The sequence below is a fragment of the Cygnus atratus genome, chromosome 16 (genome assembly GCF_013377495.2).
Source record: "Cygnus atratus isolate AKBS03 ecotype Queensland, Australia chromosome 16, CAtr_DNAZoo_HiC_assembly, whole genome shotgun sequence".
Taxonomy (NCBI): Eukaryota; Metazoa; Chordata; class Aves; order Anseriformes; family Anatidae; genus Cygnus; species Cygnus atratus.
The window spans coordinates 9,991,174-10,015,212 of NC_066377.1; the positions used below are offsets into that span (position 1 = coordinate 9,991,174).

The 24,039-nt window shown below is 41.1% G+C and overlaps 1 protein-coding gene across 12 annotated transcripts in view; it reads right to left on the reverse strand.

The window, feature by feature from the left end:
* Positions 1 to 23,752, reverse strand: part of EYA2 (EYA transcriptional coactivator and phosphatase 2) — a 99,562-nt gene extending 75,810 nt beyond the window's left edge. The window contains exon 1 of one of the 12 annotated variants that reach the window (XM_035548530.2): positions 23,579 to 23,711. Coding sequence is in view for 2 of the 12 variants with exons in the window: in XM_035548524.2 (XP_035404417.1) it covers positions 19,247 to 19,359 (113 nt within the window). In the remaining 10 variants the exon portion in view is untranslated. The other 11 variants (XM_035548539.2, XM_035548534.2, XM_035548533.2 and 8 more) reach the window with 11 other exon arrangements.
* Between the last annotated feature and the right edge of the window lie 287 nt (positions 23,753 to 24,039).

Below are 24,039 nucleotides of genomic sequence, written 5' to 3' on the forward strand. Positions count from 1 at the left end.
CCCTAAACCTACTAAAAATACCATGAAACTAGTGTATTTTTGACTTTCCTTACTACTTTCTCCACTCTTTTACCAATGGTGAGAGCAGATACTGCCTGCAGTTGTCAGTGCAGACCAGAAGTGTAAGTCTCACACTCCTATTTTCTCTTAGACCACATAACCCCTTTTTCCTACGCCCAACTTCTGCACGGCTAAATTCTCCTTTTAATTCACGATTGGCTGCATAACTCTTCTCTCCCAGTCATTCTACTCCAGTTGGTCTGTTTTTACCCTGGAGCAATAGGTGCTAGGTATTTTGTGCATCTTCCGTTAGCACATGTCCTGCCATGGTTCACATTAAGCAGAACCAATCTGCTAACCCCTAGACAGCTGCTGGTTTTACAGGCTGTCATCACAAAGACTGCCTATGTGCCTGCTTGGGGGACTTTGATTCTTCAGGAGCCCAGAAACTGAATTCATTCAGCTCAGCTGCAAATTTAAGCATGGAATTGAAATGCCACAATTAGAGAACCAGCTTCCCTTCGTTTAGCTTCTCTTCATAAACTAGTGCTGGGGGTGTAACGGCTGAAAGGCCTGCACCTCTCACTTCTAACATGGTTCCTGAAGGTACATTTTCAGCAATAGGCATTGCAGAATAAATGGGTTCGACAAAGATCCAAAACTGCAAGCATTTACTAGAGAGGACAGCCTGTACCAGAACTTCTCCTCCTAAACCTGGCCTAGGAACTAGTGGAAGCTGAGAGACACAAAATCAGTGAGCAAAAAAGTCAAAAAAAAAAAAAAAAAAAAAAAAAGCTCCTGAGACACAGACATGAGAAAGGCCAATGGAAACCTCACGGAATACTACTGAAAACCACAATCTCTGTTTCTTTTTGTGCACTGGAGAAAACAAAAACAAACCAACAAAACACACACAACCCCCCTTTCAGTACTATTTGTAAACAAACAAAACATGCTTCTGCAAGAATTACACTCCTATTTCCCTCTGTCACGGGACTGCACAGAAGACCTCAAATTTCTGGCTTGTTGGGAAAAAGGTTAATAAAACCTAGCTGAAAGAGGGAACTTTTTTCTTGTCCTGTCACACACCGCTCTGCCAGTGAATGCATGGGACAAATACTTTGGAAAGCATGTACACACTCTAAGCAAAACTCTAAGTTTTAAAAGCAATAATCTGCCCCTGAGAGCTGTAAGAGTTAAGATTTTTCTCAAAAGCTAAGCATACATTTTTCCATACAAGCAGCTGAATCATGGCTATTTTAAAAAGTAGTTTATTAAGCACAATATAGCATATGTCCAATTGAGCTCTATAAATGTGGCCAGTGCTGTACAAAACATCAAAAAGCATTTAAATTTGAGACTTGCCGGCATCCACTGGCACAGCAGAAGAACTGAGAAGACTAATCTAGCAGCTAGTGTGAAACAGAAAATTTACACTGTAAGTTTAGTCATTAATGGAAGTTACCTGACTTATGCCACAACACGAAAGAGATAGTGGCAGGCTGTGGACTAACATAGTATAACCTTCTGGCTGCTGAAGTTGGCTGTATTGCTCCTCAGTAAAAGGATTCAACTTTGGATGGATGGTATGAAAGTGTAATCAAAGGAAAAAGCCAGCTAAAATCTATGTACAACACAGTTTATCAAATATCTAGATACGTAGTGGTTCTGCTGGTCTTTTGTACTGCGATAGCTCAAAACTTGCAGGTAACACCCAGCGATTAAAAACTGGCAAGATTCAACAGTCCAGCACCTTGTTTGTTTGCTTTAATATGTGGTCTATGCTTATTTATTTTTTAAAGGGGAAAGGAGATTACATCAGAGAAGCAGTGGTATAAACATTATCCTTTGCTGTATGGAAACTTTTATCCAAGCATGTATTTTAGAGTGCAATGCATGGGAAATATTACCATTGGATTTAAAATTCAAAACTGAAGCTCAGCTAATTCAAGGGAAAAACAGAATGAACATTACATCAATCTAAGAAAAACTGAGTGTATAAATGAAATTCTAGACAGGGTGGCAAGATCACCCTCAGTTACACCAAAACTTTGGGTTTATGCCAAGAAAAGCTCTATGGTTTTAGACAGGAGCACTCAAGTGGGCAGAGGGCAGAACTTCAAGTTTAGTTCTCACTCCAAAATGGGGTTTTCCTGTGGTCCGTATAAACACTGCACTTCCTAGCTTCTCTACTCTTCCTTACGTGAAGCAGCCTGGTGAGCATTGGCACTCCAGGGCTGGGCCACGGCAGAGATGTTACACACTTGGAAGACCAATGAGCAAACTTTTGTGGCTGCTCCCTGCAAGGATAAAAACAAAAGATGACAGAACCTGGAAGAATTTCTCCATCATACTCTGCCAGCAGCATAAGTCAGAACGCTGAAGAAGCTTTTCACTGTCATTTTGTTTAAATATTTTTAAAGTCTGCTATCAAAGACAACATTGAGGTAATATGAAAGCTGAGCTCTGATTTCCCCTCTCCACCTCCCATCCCCCAGGCCCCTCTTTCTGCAGTTTATTTGGCAGAAAGGCGTTGCACAGTGTCTCATCCAACACTGCTACGGGAGTGTTCCTGAACGTGATTAATTTGCTAATGATACAAATCTCCAAACAGCATGTTAGTACTGTTGATGATTTATGAAATGCCAGAGACAGTTCTCCGACCAGCGATAAGCTCGTGCAAACTGGTGATTTTGCCTGAATCTCTTGCTAAGAGCGTTCTCATCTCTGCATTGCTCCCAGATGGTGCTGAGGCAGGGAGCTACAGCAAGGATTTCTTTACTAAATTGCAGCCTATGTATACACACAAGTAATATAGAGGGTCAGATTATGAATTCTTGCATACTTTCATATACAAAAAGCCGAGAGTTTGCTTTGGAATGGGGACAAGCCTTGCTGGTCAAACGCTCTGCTGGTCTTGCTCTCCTCCTCCCAGGATGCAAGTGCGCACTAATGATTGCAAAACTAGGCAACATATTCCCTTTTCTCAGCTGCTCACAATATTGCCCTTGGCACCCCAATGGCCCAAGATACATTAATAGAGATTCCAAAAATAGTATCAGAAACGTCAGCGGTTTTTCCACATTTCTTAAGCAGATATTCCCCACGTCACACAACGTACCTGAGCCTGACCTACGACCGCCAATGACCACCACGTGTTGCCAGAGTCTCAGCATCCTGTTGACCAGAAAATGCTGGCGATACCAAACTGCCCTCAGTTGTGATTTGATGACTTTGATCGATGGCACACAAGGTATGGTTTATTTCTTTAAGCAACTTTTGCAGTCAGCTTGCGGTTTCCCTCTGTTTATTCAAATTTATGCAGACTATGAGTTATTTCTACCTATGTGGAATAATCACAGATAGCTGAAAATATTTAAGACGTGAGATCTTCACTGTGACCAGCCAAAAATCTTGTGGTTGCTTTTCCTCTTCTGACAAGTTAGCCCTTGCTTAATGAAAATATTTCAAAATTGGAATAGCAGAGAATAGGACAGCTTTGGAACTTTTCCTGAAACACAGAGACTGACATTATCTACCAATTCCTGTAAAACCAGGCTACTACAAGATACCTTTGCAGAATGCCATTTGAGCTTGTTTCTCAGTTACTACCTTCCCACAAGTGTGCTGGTTTTTGAAGGGTTTGGTTATCTCCCTCCCTAGTGCATTTACTTGTCTCCAGTATGGGTGTGCTGAGACATAGCTGGAGCTCTACCCAGCTTCATTGTCTATAAAATAAGCCACTCATTTGTAAACACTAATAAACATGCCATCTATCAGGGAGTGCAAGCTCATGATTACCCTAGGGGGTTTTCCACTAGCAGTGCCTCTGAAGCCAGACATTTGCACCACCTTGCACACCACAGCCACAGAGTCGTTCGGGGCCAGCCCTCCAGGCTTTCCTGGCACAGATACAAGTCAATCTGCTCAGACTTCTATGTGTGAGTGATTTTCACATTGTTAAAAAAAAAACTTCTCAATCCTATCACTGTTCTGCTACCCACTCCTTGTGCACTTTATGCTACTGAAATTTGTGAAAGAATTCCATTCAGCGATGTCGTGTATTTCTCTGCACCGCTACAAGAGCAGCATCTTCTCTAAGGCTCCTCAGATTATAACACCACGCTGAGACCTTCTCAAACCACCTTCAAGTTACAATTCCACACCAGCGAGGAGCACAAAAACTGACCTTAGGAGCTGAATACAAATAGAAGGAACAGGCAGGAGGACACAAGATTTGGCAACTCAGTAAAAAATCTCGCACTCTCGTTCATCTCATAACTAAAACTGACAATCCAGAACAGAACTGCATATATTCTGTCTAGGAGCCGTTTCTACGTTCTTTTTACTTTAGCATACCTGATTAATGTGTACGCATTTAACACTATTGTACTATCAGTTATAAAACAATAGTTGAACATTTGACCAAACAGGTGCTGTAATCCTGCGGTTTGTTTTGTAAATCAGTATAACCCTAGCTGCATTTAATAAGCAAAGCAAGAGAGAACTTCCCATATGCTTGTTTAAATGTACTGCTGTGCTCAAACAGGCCCCTGAGTTTTGGTTGTTGCAACTCCACAGCTTTTTCCACAAGCTGGTAAAGCCATTATTGCCACAAAAACCTCAAAGGAGTAATAAAAAAACACCCAAACCCATCTTCATTTGCATGCACACAGTCTTACTGAATGATATTCATGCAATTAAGTTACAATCAGCTCTTGACACAAACAGCAATCTATGACGCCACAGGTCGCCTGCAAGTTAGATGCTGCATTAGGCTTTTAAAACTACCCAACATTTAACTCCAAAGGGGCTCCACCTTGGTGCTCTGCTTCCAGCCTGAAACGATTTGTAACTTTATTCAGAGAAGCAAGGCTCAAGGACCAACACCGCTGCACTCCTGGAAGCAGAAATGTTTGAGCAAAGGTGAGGAGGTCAGACAAGGGCAAAGTCCAAAGTAATTTTAAGTGGTTCCCCTAAGTAGGGAAGGCTAATGGGAAACCATTTTAATTTATTACAGTCATCCCTAGTGAATAAAAGGACAACGTTTTTCTTCAGCAGCTTGATTACAAAGCAGTAAATCCCTCTGTGTATATAAAAGACCTATGGACAGTACAGATCAAATGACAGATAAAGGTTTGCACTGTTAGACAAGGGAGAAAATACTAGAGTTGGTAATAGCTACAGATATTAACTCTTATTCTTTTTGTTCAGTTTTCCCAGTACGTATTATCTGCACAGGAAAAGACACGTATGTTATTCTGCCATTCCCATCCACAAAGACATAAATACTGTTTTTGCAGCATTTTTTGGACGTTCCAAAAACCTAAACAAAAAACCATATTCTTAAACATACAAACATGTTAGCTTTTTCTCCTCTCCCCAACACTTTCTGTCTCTTTTGCTGGCAACAAATGCTGCTTCAAGCACTGGCCCCAACCTGTGCTTTATAGACCCTAGACAGCAGTAAGCAAGCAAGCAAAGTACGGCTTGAGGTGACAATATACTTCAGCAGTATAAATATCTTAGACTAATACCAGAAAAGAATTTTCGCCAATTGCTTAAAGTGTTTTTTGTTTTTTTTTTTTCTCTCCCGTGTTTCAATTTGGTTTTCCCCAAATAATTGCTAATTCTGGCAGACACATACGCCTGAGTATAACTAATAAGTCTCATTGCACTGGTCTAAGATGGGATTGAAAAATATTTAAAACAGTCAAAGTTACAGCTACTCAGACTGGGATTCTTCTCTTAAAATAAGATCCGTTTAATCAGAAGCAGGATTTCTACATTTAGGAATAGGATGTTTCAGCAATGAGGAATTATTGAGCTGTCCCAAAGCTGTATAAGTCACAGGCAAAAAAAAACACAAATATTTGGTTTACTTAGTAACAACATAATTACCTGGCCATAGCAATTTTATATCTTGTGTCCACTCTGTTCTTCCACACATTTTTCTCCCCCCATGAGAAATAAATATTCTGAGTCAGGAAGCACTTCAGTTACACGCAGTGTGGGGCTGGAACCTCTACCTGCTACTGCAACACAACAGCCACCAAATACTTCCTGAATTACAGAACACCTTTTTAGAGTAGTGTCAGTAACACTTGCCAAATAGTTTTGTCCATTCACATTTTCAAAAACCCTGTATTGGGTTGGCCTTTTGATGAGAACATCAGCCAGTCCTACAACATTGGAAACCCCTGGGGTATAAATCCTAACAGCCCTCAGGGAGCACTTACAGATGTGCTGCGACGTCTCAGCACATGCTTACAATTGTACAAGGGGCCTTTACAGAGGTCTGGGGACACGATCACGTTACCAAAAGCTCACCTATAGGGCAGTAATGCTCCTTGTGAGCGTTATTCACCTTTTTCTAAGGCCCATACTGGTCCATCAGACACTCCACCACCACTTCTTGACTTCACTGTCTTGAGCTAATACTGTTAGCTGCATCCTCAGCCATCTCTGGGGAAGATCAGTGGTGTCTTCAATGAATTCCGCTACACAGGAGCAAAGTGATACTGCTGCAGGCATAGTGCAACTTTTTAACATGTTGGATTTTGAACTTTCAAAGCAGTTACCATCACTTAAGAACCTCAGGACAGTTTAAACAGGTTGATGTTGCCTCTTGGCCAAAGCAGGCTCTGGTGTTTGTGTTCTGTCTGCCCACAACACTTCCTGCCATTTCTACTGGCTAAAATCTTCTTTTCTGTGGTTTTGCAGTGTCCTTCCCTGCTGTGGACTATACAACAACAGTTGGGTTTCTTCTCATATATGGCTTTTTCGAGCTCATGGGGAGCAAGGAGAACAAAAAAGAGAGAGAACAGGGGATGGGACCCAAAGCTAAATAAATCAACTTTTCTTTGATCCTTTGGGATCAAGATGCTGTAAAAACACATGGTTTATTAGAACTGTGAATTTATTGGTGAAGGAGTTGGTTACTGGCACCGTATTTCAGCATGAACTTACATTATGATAGTAAGTACAAAGCATTCGTTCTGTTTGTGGCTATGAGAATTAATCTCTTCCATGTGCACAGAGGCTGTGTGATAATTGAACTGAGATTCCTGTTGGTAGTTCAGGCAAGCACTCATCAGCTGCAGGGCTTTCAACAACACACGAGCAACAGCTCCAAGAGAAAATGATGTAACCAATGTCTCTGAGAGCTACCAAGCAGGACTAGAGCCTACTCATTTCAGGGTTTTCATCCAAGGAGGTTGTCAAAATCCTGAAACTAAAAGGTGAGTTTCTCCCAAAACACTTCAAATACTTAACTTTGGACAGGATTCAATAACTAATGGAGTCTGAATGAAACTGTATGCTCCTAATATCTTGCTGTTGCCTCAATACTCAGAAAAGGTCTGATCCTGATTATTAAAAATGAAAAAGTAATTTGAAATGTTTACGTGGATGGCAGCTTTATATGCAGGATAAAAATGCTCCAACTGCCTTTTCAGTCCAGCTGGAACAAAGTTTTCATTTTTCTTTTTTTTTTTTTTACATGAAATTTCATTTATTATGAGTGCTATGTCTTAGTAAGGCAACTGTTGGCAGCAAGCTGTGAAATTAAAGTTGAGCTGGTTATTAGTAAGAGCCAAGATATAATATGCTTTTGTCAGAGAGAAGTTATTCTTGTAGATATGTAACCTACTTTCAGTAATTAAAATAGCTAGTCAGTCAACCCCATCAACCCCACTTCACGGGAGAGTTAATATTAATTTAAAATACAATTTCCAAATTGTATAAATTGCAACCAAAAAATTGAGATTGTTATAGCTCGTTTCAGTGAGGTCTTTAAGCAATGAACACACCAACGACTTCAGAAACCCAGGAATTAAGAATTCCTCTTTCTCACTGCTATCCTAACACAGTGTTAGATTCTGAGCAAGGCACTTTTGACAAGATCCCAAACAGGAATGAAATCAGGATCAGTGCATTACTATTATCCACTGAAGATGTCACACACAGCCTGTGCCTAGAGGGGATCATCCCTGGCTTCCTGTCACTGGTGCAAGTCCTTTTATCAGTTCAATACACAAACATGACTTTCCTCCAGCTTCTATGGCTGTCGTCAAAGAAAGCAGCAGTAAACTTCATGTCTTGCTCAGAATCTCCTCTAGGACATGCTTAAGACATTTCAAAAATACCTATCCAAAAATGCCTTTGGGAACCAGGTGAAGGAACAGGACAGGACTTGGCACGTGCTGTCGGAAATCCAAGCCAGGTAAGGGATGGAATTTTATATATTGACTTTAGTTTATATGTAAATATATATACATATATATATATATATATATGTGTCAAGCCGATTAATCCTCAACAACCAAGCTAACTACATCTTGTAAATTGACTTCTTTTCCAAATTGCTGCCTTGAAGTTCGGTTATCAAGGATAACAGCAAAACTGCATCATCATCCAGCATTTGATCAGCTTCTAGTGACTATAAAAATCAAAACCTCACTTCTGACCAAAGATGCAACCCTTCTGTGTCCTTGCCTGAGCCACAAGCTCCTGCAGACTTCTGCAACCACACAAGTCTGTTTTCAGCTAGATCAGAAAACTTTTTTTTTCCTGGTTTTCTTTTCAGCTAGATCAGTGAGTTGATCTGATTTGTCACATGTCTGGTAAGCACCAACACAAAGGAGAAGACAGGAACATGCAGCCAGGCTGAGAAGGCCACTTCTTTTCATGTCAACGCAGCTCTCAGTCAGCTTCATCCACTCCTGAAACCACACCTGTAATCTATCAACGTGACTGCTATAAGGAGAGCCTCGTTGCTTGCAAGGTGACTGTAGTTATAATGCCAATAAGACAGTCTGACCAAATTACTGCACTGCTTAGGTGACAGCAATCTTTACTTCCCTGTAAACACAGGATTTCTACAAAATGCTCCAATATAGTTGAAGCCAGCACCACTTTTACTACTTTAACTGACAAACATTCGTGTAACGTGGATTTGAGGACTACGCCCACCGTAATCCATAACACTAATCCCACACTTGTGCAGACTGAGTCAGCAATTCCTACTTGACATCTACTTTAGGTACTTGCAGCACTGTCCTATTTTCAGGGCTATCAAACTACTTTCGGGGTTTACTTCGTCATGCATTTACCCTGACAGCCACCTACTACAGTCAGGGAGCGCCAAAAAGCTCTACTAGATATCTAGAAAATGAAACAGCATTTAGGAATTAGTGGGAAATTGCTCAGTAGTGTTTAGTATCAGTGAACATTGTAGCTGGCTACAGGGCACCCTTGGTAAGCACAACATTTTAGATGCTGCAAACAGCTGGACTTTCAACAGCTTGGCAGCTACCTAGAAGGGTGGAGAAAATAAAGATTTCTTTGTCAGGCAAGTGGCCATTGCCATCTTTCTTTTTAAGTAGAGGAAATCTTGGCAGGTTTTCCACCATGCAATTCTTTTTCTGAAGAGCTTTTAAATGGATAAGAATAGGGTTCTCCTCTTCCGAGATTACATGCATTGTTAAAGACAACTGGATTGTATGTTTTTTGGGTCCAAAAAAATCTTGCTTGTCAGTAACTATAGAGTAAAAATCCCCAGATCAAAAATACACTTAGTATGCCTGTGAAAGCTGAGAGCCAGCAGCCCTCACTCTGCAAGTATTACCTTGAAATACAAACTCATAGCAGTATAAAAATACAAGGCTGGCAAGAAATTGGAATGAGAATAAAAAAATACATGAATCATGCACACAACTAATTAAACATGAAAACTGACTTTACAGTCACTTACCTTCACCATTATAAGTTAACATTGAACAGAACAAATTTGAGCAGTGTATTTTGGACATTTACAATCTGGGATAAATGTTTCTTTTAAACTTGTGTCAGGATAACACAGCTTCTTTTCCAAGGAGTCATGATTTCAGGCCTTCCTAACTGAAGTGCGAAACACTTAAGACTGAACACAAGACTTGGTTGACAGCACTTAAATGAGCCTGGAAATCTTCAAATTTACAGTGTCAGGAATTGCTGCGTAACTTCTAGGCTAAGACCTCAGGGCAAAGCCTACTTCTATTGAGTCAACTTACAAGTTAAAGTAGTCAGATTTTGGCAACTAAACCCTGGTTTTCCTTTTGCATATGTAATAATCCAACTTCTAAGCATTTTACCCTTCATTGTCAGGGGACCATCTGAAAAATGCTTCCACAAGTCACATCCCAGCTATTTCTTCTTTACTAATATTTGATTTGTGGATTACAATACAAGCTACACTTCCAGAGGTCACTAGGGTGTATAAACCGTTTGAGGCACTAAAAAAAAAATTATACAACTTAAAGCCTGATTTTCAGTGACTCTGAAAAAAGCCCAGTATGCATTAACCTTTAAGAGTATATGCAAAGAATAATCACAGAATTGTAAGTGCCAGTGACCACAAGATTGCAGGTTCCATAATATTTCTTCTGGTAATAGTATTTGCATCAACACAGAAAGCATCCATTTGAGGAAGGACAGAACATCGTGTTGGCACAACAAATCCTATTCATTAAGGACACATCTGTGGCCATTAATAGAATGTCTCATGGGGGAGGCAGCACCTTGCTAGATTGGGTTTCAAACCAAGTTCTGCTTGAGGTGTTGAGCAAAAGAGAACTGGCTGCAAGCAGGATAACACAGGCCTGGAGGGGTTTGTTTCCCATATAGTTAAAAGACCATTGCATGATTAATAAAAGACAACCAGTCTCTCTCTGGAATGGCAGACAGCATTCTGGGGCAAGAGTCTGGCCTGTCAGAGTAAGCATAACAATGCTTATGTAGAGCTCTCTCCTGAGCCTGTTGCCATTCAAATGACTTTAACTTACTTCCAGGATGAAGGCATAAACGTAAGGCCCTTTCTCGAGAAAAAGAAACCCTCAAAAATGTTAGTTTACCTACACAGTAACTGGCCCATTAATAGGTGCCGAAACACTAGCACCATTTGGTCATCTTCACTTACAATCTTGTTAGCAACTACAGGTTAAGTCCTTGATTTGAGCCCTCTGAAAGTAAGCATGCTTCCCCTGCAAAGAGCAGGATCCTTTGCCCTTCTCATCCGCAATCATCCCTGCCTGCTCCAGGCTCCTCCTAGGTGCAGCACTGCCATCACCACCAGGAAGGCCAAGGCTCAGGGGGAACTGAACGCAAATCTTACCTTGTTTGTAACGTAAACCAGGTAGAAAATGGTGCCGTACAAGCATCAAGTTAATGGCTTGAAAAGCCGTGAAGCCTAACATCTGGAGAAAATATTAAATGCTATTTAAGGCCTTGGGCATGTGATCAAAACCAGAGGACTGCCACCATTTGACAGCAAGACCATCTCACCTGTTTCTTCCCTCATGATATGAATATTAACAGAACATAAATAAAATAATACAAACAAGAACAAACAAACAAAAAAAAAGAAAAAAACACAACCATGACAACAAATGGATAAAAAGACCTGGCTTCTGGAAAGATTGAGAGGAGATGGTAGATGCTGCCTCGCTACAGGAGTGCATCCCATCTTCAAAGCAGTTACAAGCAACTTAAAATCAAAAAATAAAATCAAGAAATACACACACCCACACAAAAAAAAAACAAACACCACAGAAGTAGCATGTATCTTGCACCTGGAAAAGACACATCCCTAGTTAAGATAGTCATGTGAAAGACAGCAACACATTCAACACATTTCAACAGCTAGCACACTACTGTACAAATAAAATTAGATTATTTTGGAAAACATCCAGTCCTTAAATATCAGCAAAGCACAAGCTCAATTTTCTGTGCCCACAAGATGCTTAGAGAGTCAGTTGGCCTCAACGCAAGAGACACTTGAAAAAGTGGTTGCAGTTTTAGGTGACCAAGGACCGGGATAATTGTCTGACTTACCTCAGGTGGGAGGCGGGAGTGCGAGCAACCTCCCTCGTCACCCTTCTCTTTCTTTCCCTGTCGCGATGTGCACTGAAAACTGCAGCGATTCTCCCAGGATGAGAAGTGCTGCTGCTCCAGATCAGTCTGATATTAATTAATAAAGCCCTGATTTCGGTATAGTGTATTGGCTGCCCACAGGGGCAGCCTCTGTGAGGAGAGGTCGGGGCTGCCCCGCGTCTGCTCCAGCCGCCTCCTCACAGACCCGCGGCCCAACCCGGTCGACCCCGTCAAGCAAGCTGGTGGCACCTCCGTGAAAACGCATTGAAGAAAAGAGCAAAACGGCTCAGGGCAGAGAGAAGTGAGGAGAAAAGTGCGAGAAACAGCCCTGCAAGCACCCAGGTAGGTGAGGGAGCAGGGGGCGGCGCTGCAGGCGTCGGAGCAGGTTCCCCCGCGGCCTGTGGGGGCACCATGGTGGAGCAGGCTCTCCTGACAGGAATTGCAGCCCACAGTGGGGAGCCATGCTCTCCAGGCGAGCTCGAGCCACACAGAAACGTTAAACTGAAATTAAAACTGAAAGAAACGTAGCAAAACCATTTGTTTCCTTTCCAGTAATCTGCTTCTGACAAAATACAAAATCTTCCTTTTCTTCAACTAACCGTAGAACAGCTAACATTAAAACTTACTCTCTAGCAAGAAACAGAGGCCTGTGTTAATATGGCCTGGGGGCTGCAGGACATGCCAGGGCTTCCCCGGCTACATAAACACTTTTACCACAAAGTTGTCAAGCATGTTGTTTCCAACATGTATGGTTTTTGCTGTAGTATTCACTAGTACTTCCTAAATCTCTAACATCTCTGCAGTCCTGACACTGAATCACTACTATCACAGACAACTGGTAATGTGCTGAGCCAGCTCAAGGGTTCCAAAGAGAGTTTTTAAGTTGGATAAAAAGTAGGGGAAGAATAAAACAAAGCTCTTGAGAGGCAGGACTGCTGCTGCTGCAGAAGCATGGAATAGTGGTACCTGCCCTGTCGGAGAGCATCCACTGCTGGGGGAGAAACCAGACCAATTACCACACTTCTTGCACAGGTAAAGCACCCACAACAGAGCTGGCTGCCACAGCTCAACACATTGCTACCATAGCAAATTGCCTAGTTCACATTTCTAAATCTGGTTTTAAGCAGAAGTCTTCTATCCAATATTAACATACATGTTTTATTGTGCCTACTGACATATTACACTGGTGCAGAAGTGTTTTTTTGAGTGTATGACGACTACTCAAGCTCCCCCTCTTATGCTAAGCTGTCATGAAACCACAATACTGGAAGGACAGGAACTGAGTCAAAGTTTTGTTAATGCAACAAAGGGATGACACTAAATATGCAAGTGTCTGAACACCAGAATAGTTCTCTGCTGGTAAAAAGGACTTGTTGAATCTTTGATGTAACAGAGATGCTGTGATCTTTGTTGTCAGGTGTGAGCTGTCAGTAGAGCCAGGTATTCTCTAGCAGCATTTTCTTTTGAACTGTGGTAAATATTGGAGGCAGTTCATTGTGATGAAATATAAAATACATCAGTAAGCAGAGTGACTTTTTTTTTTTTTAAAACACAATATAGTTCCTCCTCAAACAGTTACCAGGATGCAGTACGTGCAGTTTGGAAGAGAACTGAGCGTCAGTCTGGGTATTACTGCTTGCCAGAGCTCCTCCTCTGGAGTCATATCAAGTGACTTTCCTCCTCACACATGTCCCAGTGAATACAACTGAAGCCTGCAGGTAAAATCCTTCTCCGTTTGTTTTACCCTGATTGATAGCTTTAGAGCCTTCCTTCACATGGCTTCGGCTGCTTTCCAGACCTTTATTTTTCTCTTTTTTGTGTCTGCAACAGGAAGTTGCACTCAACTTTTTTACTGTACGTTTCTCTTAAAACTGACATCTTTGTGTTGTAATGAAGGAACCCCTGGGTATTAGTGACAAATTAGTCACTGGTTAAAGACTACTTTCTTTACATTTCTATACCAGGTGGAAGATATTAAAATCTCTAGAGGAATTTCTCCCACTGTGCCACGATAAATCATCACACTTTTTTAAAGTGACTTAATTTTGCTACCTTTAAAACTCACAAATAAAGAATCCCACAACTTTGTTAATGTAGGATTAAAATAATCTTGTTAATTTGATCAAGGAGATATTATCATGAAGTATAAGGAACACATTTTGAATATTTACATTAAAAATAAACATCTTTCAAAGAAGGAGTTGCTCCCTCCCAAGAACAAAAAACCCCTGCACCTACAATGGTTAGAAGTATCATCTTCAAAAAGAACAGAAAAATCTTTTCCCTTCTTTGTTTAATTTTCTCACGCAATAGGGAATAGTACTTTAAAAATCTACAAAAGACTACAAAACTGTAGTCTGTAAGGAAAGGTGAAATCTTGTGCTGACTATTCTACGTTGAAGAACTTGTAAAGTAGCAGCCAAAATAGAGAAAAAAAAAATCTTAAGTGGTAGGTTGCTGAAATCACAGGCCACTGAAATACAATACATAAATAAATAAAAATCACTGAAGGCAGAACTTTGCCTTTTAATTTTTTTTTCCCTAGAAAGTGGTCACTATTTTAATAGTGATGTGTTTATTAAAAATGTGTTATTTAAAATGTTAACCTCACAATTATGCAGACTGTGTCATTTCAGTGGAGTTTTCTAATTTATAACAGAAAAAAAACTTCTATAGTTTATAATTAATGCTGAATACTACACAAGTGCCTTATTTAGGATTTCTGATTAAATGGCTTCACAATTATGTGCTCTTAATCATCAATTAAGCCACTTTTCCACATTATAGTAGGCCTATTAAATAACCCAGGCAGTGAAAGAGTTCCTTTCACAACTGAAAGGAACACTAGGACCAAGATGGAAATTCAGTCCTCCCCTACAGGGCAAGGCAGGCAGGAGATGTCTATCAATAAATACAGAACATTAAGTCTACACGCAATTGTCTCTTCCTCCATTAGCCATGAAAAAAATGAGGAGCAGAAGATCAATTAAAAAGCAGAAATGTAAAACCAAAGCATTAAACACAACTAGATATTTAAAATCCCACAGTGCATCTTACAAGTGTGGTGCATCACTCCCCTGCTTCTCCCGGAGGAGTTCCAGCTCTAATAATTACTTTCTGTCTGCTCACGAAGTTCAAGTTCAAAACAACATTCATTTTCCACTTCCTGTCCTAAACCAGGGCACAATGCTTCTGTGCATTGTTAAGCAACCATCACACTCCACCACAGACGCAGTTAAACCGCTGCTGTGATTGAATAATCCTGATTTGTGGCAGCTTGGACTGGGGAAAGAAACAGCACTGAGCTTTAAGAAGGAAAACACTAGACTAACATCAATGTATCTTATAGCAGTAGCACCCTTTATTACTTTAAATTCTAAACAAGCATTGTCTCCACCCCCTAACTTGCAGGGGGGCATAAGTGGAGTTTCAAAACTAATCTAGTCCAGAGGCTTTACTGAATCTCAAATATTTTACACAAGTTTGCTTCCCTAGTCTCCCCAACCATTTCCCTTCCCCAGATTATATTCATCTGTTGCAGCAAACAGGAAGGATGGCTGCCGAACAAACAAAATCAAATCGTATGTTAAGGGTGAAATATGCCTTCTTTCAAATTACAACTTACAAATGTTCAGGTGCAGAGAGATTGAAGAAGGCAAAGTCATTTTAAGGAGAGACAGCAAAGGTCTGTTTAAGATTGTAGATAGAAGAGCCTTACATTCCCTTGTACACATATTTACAGCATTGCTGAAAGATGCCGTAGTTTAGCTCAGAGACCTAAGTTTGTCCTTTATTCAAAGAGAACTGAATTTTATTAAAAACAAGGTTCCTCTGAAGTAGATGTTTACACAACAGTCTACCAAGGCTAAACAGAATGAGGATCTTATTTTATATCAATAAATAAAATGAAAATTGGTGCCTGTGTTATTTTCCTGCTAGACTCCTAACTCCACCAACATGCCCCAGAATATTTGGTCATAGAAGATGCTATAACTGAGTACTAAGTCAGACCACCGCAAAGGTCTTTTGGTGCAGGAGGTTACATCCACTGTTACTGCAGGGGCTGCGGTACCTCCTGCTGGAGCTTTACTGGCTTCCACTGGATTTGGATTTCTCAGCTTTTGCTAACTGCTGCTGAAGACCTTTGCCAAGTTGCAAATAAAGTCTGAGTGTGGATAGCACAGAGACATGGCAATTCCTGCTCCTGTTTTGCAAGACTCGGGCCCTGAAGAAGTCAGTTGGACTTGCACTGACAGTGGTTACGATACAAAACCATTTCTTTAAATGCATTTAGGCAACAAGTACAGAAAATTTAAAACTGCTCCCTCTCAATGGGGGTGCAGTCCTTATTTAAATGAAATGACTGGAAACTGTAGTGAGGGCAGGACTGGATCTGACATATTTGCCCGCAGTTAAGCACAAGAAAGGAGATAATTTTGCAACATGCATTAAAGCTGACAGACTCCCAGTTCTGTATCTCAGTGGAGAGCAGGAGTGTCAATGTAACATTCACCAAACGGAAGCTAACAAAAAGCATACTTCAGGCAAACTAAGGTGCTTTATAAATTCAGAAAATGTTTCATAAAATCAAATAAATCCTATTTAAAAAGTAAAATTTGGACACAGCCAATATAACATTCAAATGTTTTACTTACAAAAGCATTTCATTAAAAAATGGTGCTTTTTAGTTTGTTAAAGGGTGGATAAACAATATCTTTTCAAATGAAAAGTATTGCTCAATTCTAAACAAAATTTTGAGTTGTTTCAGTCACAGAAACTGAAAAAAAACAACACGCATTTGCATAGCAGTACTTTAGCTTTGTAAACTGAAGTGAACATTTTCAACACTTACTGAAAGTGAAGTATTTTGTAAATACGTTTTGACTTGAGTTACAATCTTAAAGAATCATTAGGCAGTTACAAATAAATTCTAAAGATGGTAATCTAGCACAGAAGCACAGTTGCAAGGGGAATCAAAACTGGTGATACAGATCTATATTCAAAACCGATCGGTTATTTCAAAGCAGTTGTAGGACAATTACATGGCAAAAAGCTGAATCAAGCATGTCATCAAAAGACAATTCGCAATAGATGCAAAACTTGCCTCTAAGACAGCTGATGAGCGTCTCTGCATGGTGCACAGTCTAAGTTGTAAATAACTGGGGCCCTCAGAATGCTTTGCTTACTCAACCTATTTAAAAAACAAAAAATTTCAGATGCCTGCTCCACTTTTTCCTCACTGTTTCTTGTGGGTGCTTGAGTAATCCTAGAGGCATTTCCAGTTTTTAAGGCATTTGCTGAGTTTAAGAAATTTTCCTCACGTCCTCTTGCCTTTTGTTCAGAAATACATTGCTTTCTTACTCCAGTTGAGTTTCTCTGGTAAGTCTGCTCTTTTCAGCATAGAGCGAAGCATCAGTTCTGTGTGGGTTAACTGATTACTATCTGGACTGACTAGTCCCAAATTGTTCTTTTGCATTTAGGATTTTTATTTACTTATTTAGCTGGGCTGTCTTCCTCCTCAAAAGCAAGGACAGCAAATGAGGATTTCTGCACCATGAAACCAAACGTCTAGAGTTAGGCACCAAAGAGCATAAAAATATGTTTTCTTAAACCTGTCTGCGCAGCCAAGAAGGGGCAATTAAATCTGGACCTACTTTAATTACCGCAGCCCAGAAAAGTAGGAGCCCACTGCCAGGAATGGCCAGCAGAGAGGAACCAGGTCTGCAGAGTGACTTGGCTCTGACCAGGCTTGTCGTCTGTAGCACTGGTTTATTTTAAAACATCCCCAAAAAGTTTTTTATTGTTGAAACAATTCAAGACTTCAGTTTTGCTGAATTATTACCTGGTGTTGCAGCAATGGCAAGTTGAGGTTCTACCATGCATCAATTTCCTCTCAAAAAAGCAGAGGGGAGATGAATGACGCTGGTATTTCATGCAGCACTCATGAAAAGACACGGACGTGAAAAAATCTTACGTTTGTAACCAAATACCTTAAACCTTCATTTCCTTAAGAGGAAACCAGTTGGGAATAAGTTAGTAATGGACTATCATCGAGGAAGTTTCTAACATCTGAAAAACAAACTTCCATCAGTTCTTACCAGTCTCTGTCCATCAATAACAACCCCTTCACCTGCTTTTCAAATTGCTGAGGCCCAAATCATATCCAGGCTCTCCCTGCCTCAATCCCATTTTCACTCTTTGTATTCAAACCTGGCAGCAACAACAGAAGAAAAAACAGCAGTCTTTCAAACAACAAAATCCCACACCCCAGTGAAACATGCACTCTGGTTCTACAAAAAATGTCAGTCAACAAATAGGCACAAATTTCACAATGGCTGAGGTCATTCCCTTTAAGTCATTAGGGTTTGTGGGTGAGTTTTCCTGGTGGTTTTAACATTGGTTTGTGTGATTGCAGTTATGCTTATTTATGCATTTAGAGCGTATGATCTAATACACTTAGGTTTAACTACTTCATTCTTTTGACATTCTTTCCAAATTATAAAAAGGATTCTTGGTGTTTTCACTGCCTTGGTAAAGAAACAAAATTGCCGTCCACATAATTTCTTAAAAATACAGAACAGAGTAAGTACTTGTTGAAAATAATTCAAAGAAAAAAAAATCCTGCACCAGACATCTTCCCCCAACACAGCACTTATTTTTGTTTTCTCTCTAGCCATATGAAGGAACCTACTATTCTTTAGAAACAGAAGTTTTGCTGGCTTAAAAAAAAAAACAAAAACAATACACACAAAGCCCCAACAACATTCTGCCCCTCAATGTATTTCAGTTACAACTTACAATCAATGCAGAAGTTCAGTTTATTTTTTTTAATTTATTTCTACTGTTTTGCTTTTTAAAAAACTGCACACTTGCAGTAAGCTTCATTCAAACTGCATCTTCTACAGCCACTTTGATCTCTGCTATAATGCTCATTTTATTCAATGCCTTTTTGTTATAATCTACTAAGGGTCCTTCCTTGATAAAGATCATAGAGGTCAATTTTTCTAACCAAAGTTTATCATCTTTCCCCTCCAAGGCAAAAAAAATCCCAAACAACCCCGATCTAATTCAGGTTGGAGAAATTCACTAGCACATCAAAAACAGAAACATTTTCAAAGTGGAAAAAAAAAAAAAAAAAAAAAAAGGATGTGCTTATCTCTCCCTCAGAATACTGTGTGCAGTACATGGCTATTAGGTTGTATACATAAATAGCATTAAAACACTTTTCAAACTCGAAGCCATGGTTATTTCTATACAAGATATTTCCAGCATCCCCAGTTATTGTTTAACATTTCCAAGCACACTGCTAGTTAACAGAAGGAAGAACGGACAGCACCCAGCAAATTTTGTAGGAGACAGAAAGGGCCCATTCCTGCTCCGTCCCGTGCAGACAGAGGTACCAGCTCGCCTCTTGGTTCTCAGCTCAGCGTCACCACCAGCTACAGCCATTTTGAGTCCGGCTGTGACCCAGCCACACTGACAGTAACAAAACGTTCTTCAACAGCACACAAAACATTCTGAATTTCGTAACACATTGGATCCCCCGTCTCCCCCGTTTCTGTAAAATAACACAATTTGCAGCCACACATTTTGAGGGCACCAAAACAACGTCCCAGGCTCCCTTTTCCTGTACTGCTCTTCCCTTTCTAAGCACCTTTCCTAATCAAACCCTAGCTAAACCAATCCTCCACAAATTACAACAAAGCTTCCTTAAAATTCCCCGTAAACCTTACCACAGCCTTGCAGCATACTTCTGGCTTTCTACAGAGCCTCTGCACATAAACACGAGGGAAAATACCTTAACACTCCACTAATGAAGTATTTTCCGGAGACAGCAGAGGTGACAAACAGAATGAGAGCAAAGCCAAGATGCCATCTCGACTTCAGGCAAACAACCTCTTCTGACCTCTGGCAGCTCCCACACACTATTAAACAAAACGTATTCTCTCCATGTTAATGAACCATGTACAATCTAACAGATAACACTGATGTTAAATAAACATGTTTGTATGTGACTCCTAATGCTAGGACTTAAGCAGCTGCAGACAAACAATTTTAAATGGGAAGGATTATGCCCATGTAACCTTTTTCCTCTCATTTTACGTACTTTTTAAAATAATTCAAATAGATATTTAAAATCTAGCTAGAAAGAGCGGGTGAAAAGAAGCTTGACTATTTTAAATTAAATATTCACTCTGTGACATTCACTGGAACTGTCTATGTAACAACAGTCGCTATTTTGGATCCAGTTTTCCTCTCACACCATTTTCAACTGTTAATCAGCAGCTTGCTCAAGAAGGAAAACTTGGTCTAGTTTTGTATGCTGCGATCACAAATATTTCGCAAGAGAACTGAGCAGTCCTATATCTTTATTCCCATTTTCTCTTTCCTCCTGCTTCAACACTTCAGTAGCACCAAATCTACCTGCAAATGGCAACACCTCCAGGCCCCAAATGACACAACCATGATATGCAATTATTTGCATCCTAATTGAAGGGCTTATCCTCACCTGATTAAAACAGGGTGTTTGTTAAACATCCTTACTTGAGTTAAGATCTGCAAATAAAGATGAAGTATTGTTTTAAGAATTAGGCTGCCATGAACAATTGTTTTCTGATGAGACCTCTTAAAAAGCAGACCTAACCAGGATGGTCTCTCTGACTTTGCAGTAGAAAAGGGAGGGAAAGATTTGCTCAGTTCTCCTTGTTCATATCGAAGTGATTATTATGCCAAGAGGTTTGAGTGGTTATACTTTTAAAAACATATATATATATATATATCATATATATATATAACATATATATATATATATCATATCTCATACTAAATTAATCCACTGAAAGGGAGAACGCACCTAAACCTGAATGGCTGTACTTTTGTATGCGTCATTGCTTATAGCTCTGAACCTAGTTTTTATTTTTCCTTGGTGTAACTATTTTTTGTCCTGTGTAGTACAACGTCATGAAATCTAATGAGAAGAACCGGGTTGTTAGTCCAGCATTACTGCTGTGAATAATGCATATGCATATAGTAGCCATACATCAGAAATGGTAGTAGAAGTTTTCCCTGCTCAATCTGAAAAATGAGCCCTCAACTTCTGGGATATATTTAAAATCATCATATTAAGACTGCAGAGTTCCATGGTTTATGAAAAGGATTGGAGTTTGCAACTTCACTTAACAGTTCATCCCTAATAAAAGTTATTCCAGCTAGGCAAAATTAATTCAAAAATATTTTCCTGGCATTCTAAGAACTTCTGCTAGTTTTCACAAATTTTTAAAAGCATTTTTCACTGCACAAGTAATCTTAACAATCATTTCCACAGATTAAGTCTAACAACCTGTGAATTTATTGCAGAAGAAATTTACTGCAAGGAATAATTAGTCTTCAGCACTGTTCTTGCTTGCTCTCCAGCTGAAGACACCTTAAAACCATCTGGTTACTGCAAAATTTGGCACAGAAGAAACAAATCTTACTGATGAGAATTATAGCTGAATTCAGAATAGCTGTTTTACTACTACACATCATAAATAACAGTTAGGAAGACAGCAGAAAATTACTAGCTTCTTTAATTATTTTCTTTGTCAGCAGCATGCACATATACACACTGACATACAAATACAGCCACAGTGGCTTCGGCAGGATACCTTCCAGTCTTTAAGTTAAAGATGCAGTTTATTCTTGCAGGCTTAACAGTTAAATTATTTAATTTTCAGGAAAAAATCTGCAGATGGCTGACACGATAGAAGGACAACAACACAGCAACTCATGAGATTTTTAAATGATATTCAGAGATCAAGTTCTTCATGTGAATACGTGAGTTTAATCTTTTTGTATAATTAAGGTGCAACTGCACACATCATGTTGAATGTGGGACTTCTTGTTGCAGGGAAAATTATCAGCAACATTTTTATTTCTCCCTAATGAAGCTTTTCTAATGAAATTTAAGACCGCCAAGGTTGCAAGATATTTGAAATAGGAGCCCATTTCAAACATTTCAGCCAAATAATGGTGATAATATTAGCGAGTTGTGGGAATCAAGTCTCTGCACAGTATTTTACAAGAAAATATGCTAAGGGGAGCGGGCTAAACAAAGCAAAGCAAAACAAAACGATGTGTCCCAAACCAAAAAGAGTACACTACTTGTTATTTAGCCAAATGTTTTGACCTGTTAGTGGGGATGTAGAAGAGGCATGAGAACTGTCTGGATAGTTTGACTCAATAACTTTACAATTTAATTCTGCATCGCACTGGAAGATTTTTTTTTTTTTGGAAGAGATGCAAATTAGACTAATTAAATCAAATTATTTGGTGCAGACTCATTTTAAGTGAATTTTCAAAATATATTTTTAAAGGTTTTGGGATGTTTCCAAAGCTACAAGCACTAATTATTTTCAGGGTAGCTATACTCTAAGTCTTTCTTATTCATACGCGTAACGTTTGAGGCCACACAATGCCTTAAATTCCAAAGCAGAAATAAAAATTTAGCTTTGTTCAAGAACAGAAACAGTTTATTCAAACCAAAATGGACAAGGAGATGACTTATCCTGTATGCAGCTACATGTAACAAACAACAACGCAAGGTGGACTGCAGGAAAGGTGCTAAGAAACGTTACTTTAAATAACGTAGAGAAGACTTAGCTTAAATCCATGCTATCATTTAGGGACCAGATCACCCTAAAACACACAGACATAAGCAGACAGAATTTTCACATGCTTTCTCAATATATAGGGGAAAAAACCCTCTCTGGAGAGGGCTGCAGAGGGAGGAAGCTCTCAGTAAATTACCAAAGTCCGCGAGAAAGATGAAACGATGAAATATCCCTGTCCTTACCAGCGTTAAGGGATGTGCAAATCTGATGCTACGCTGCAAAAAAAATCCTGTTAATAAATTTGATGGAGACCAATAAACTGTTTATTGGTTAACCGTATGTATTTTAACAATTAATATCTGATCCAACAGCACAGAGTATTATTTGAAACGCCGAAAAGCGGTAGCAGACCATAAATAACTTCCTCCAGCGGCTCTTCACGGCGCTCCAGCACAACTCCGCGCTCCCAAAACTTCACCCGAAAGCGCGCAAACCGCGCTAGAAAATTTCCCCACTTGCGCGGCGGCCAAAAGAGCATTCAATAACTTTATTTCAGCGCGCACCTCAGCTCGCAAAGCAACCGCCCGAGGCAGGCGGCAGCGCTGCGCCCCAATTAACCCCGGCAATTAGCGCTGCTCGCAGCTGCGCACGCAGGACCCCGGCGCGCCGCGGGGGCTCCGCGGGCGCGCAAAGCAGCGCCCTGCCCTGCGAGCACCACCGAGGCGGGCTTAGCGGAGCCCCCCCCCTTGCCTCCCAGCCCCTCCGCGGGTGCGGAAGGAGGGCTGAAGCCGGTAAGGAGCCGCGCGGAGCCGCCTGCTCCCCGCCGCCCCGACTCACCGGAGGAGCAGCGCGGAGGCGCAGCGCAGGATGCGCGCCCGCGGCGGGCGCAGCGAGCATGTGCGGGGCGGGCGCGCATGCCCGCGGAATGGGGCGGCGGCTCCGCACCCCGCGGTGCCCCCACCCCCCTTACCTCCCCTTACACCCCCTTACCTCCCCTTACATCCCCTTCCTCCCCTAAACCCCCGTCTCTCCGCGCACAGCCCCGCGCACCGACCTGATGCTGGCCCCGCACCTACCGCACGCCTGGGGCCGCCCTCGGAGGTGTCCCGCTGCCCGGCACGGCTCGGCACGGCACAGCACGGCTCGGCACGGCCCGGCCCGGCGGAGGAGGAGCCTCCCGCGGCTCCCGCACGCCGCGGGGCCCGGCCGGAGCGCGGGGACGCGCTGGCAGCCCCGCAGCTCCTGGCACGACCCTGCCCCGAGTGCCCAGCCCCGCTGCTTGGGCTGGGGGAGACGTGTCCTCCTCTCCCCCCTTGCTCTCTAAGGAGAGCCGCGCTGTGTTCTCCCTGGGCGGCAGGTACTGCCGACGTGCGGGTTTGCGGTCATACCTACAGTTCTATCTCTGTTGCTGCTATCAATCCGCACGTAGATGGAAGTTTTCAAGAGGGGGTCGTGGTTTGAAACTTGGATGCTTGAATGCTACCTTTGCTCTCCGCTTCCAGGAAAATAATCACCGCAGTCCTCGTGTTGCTGACCT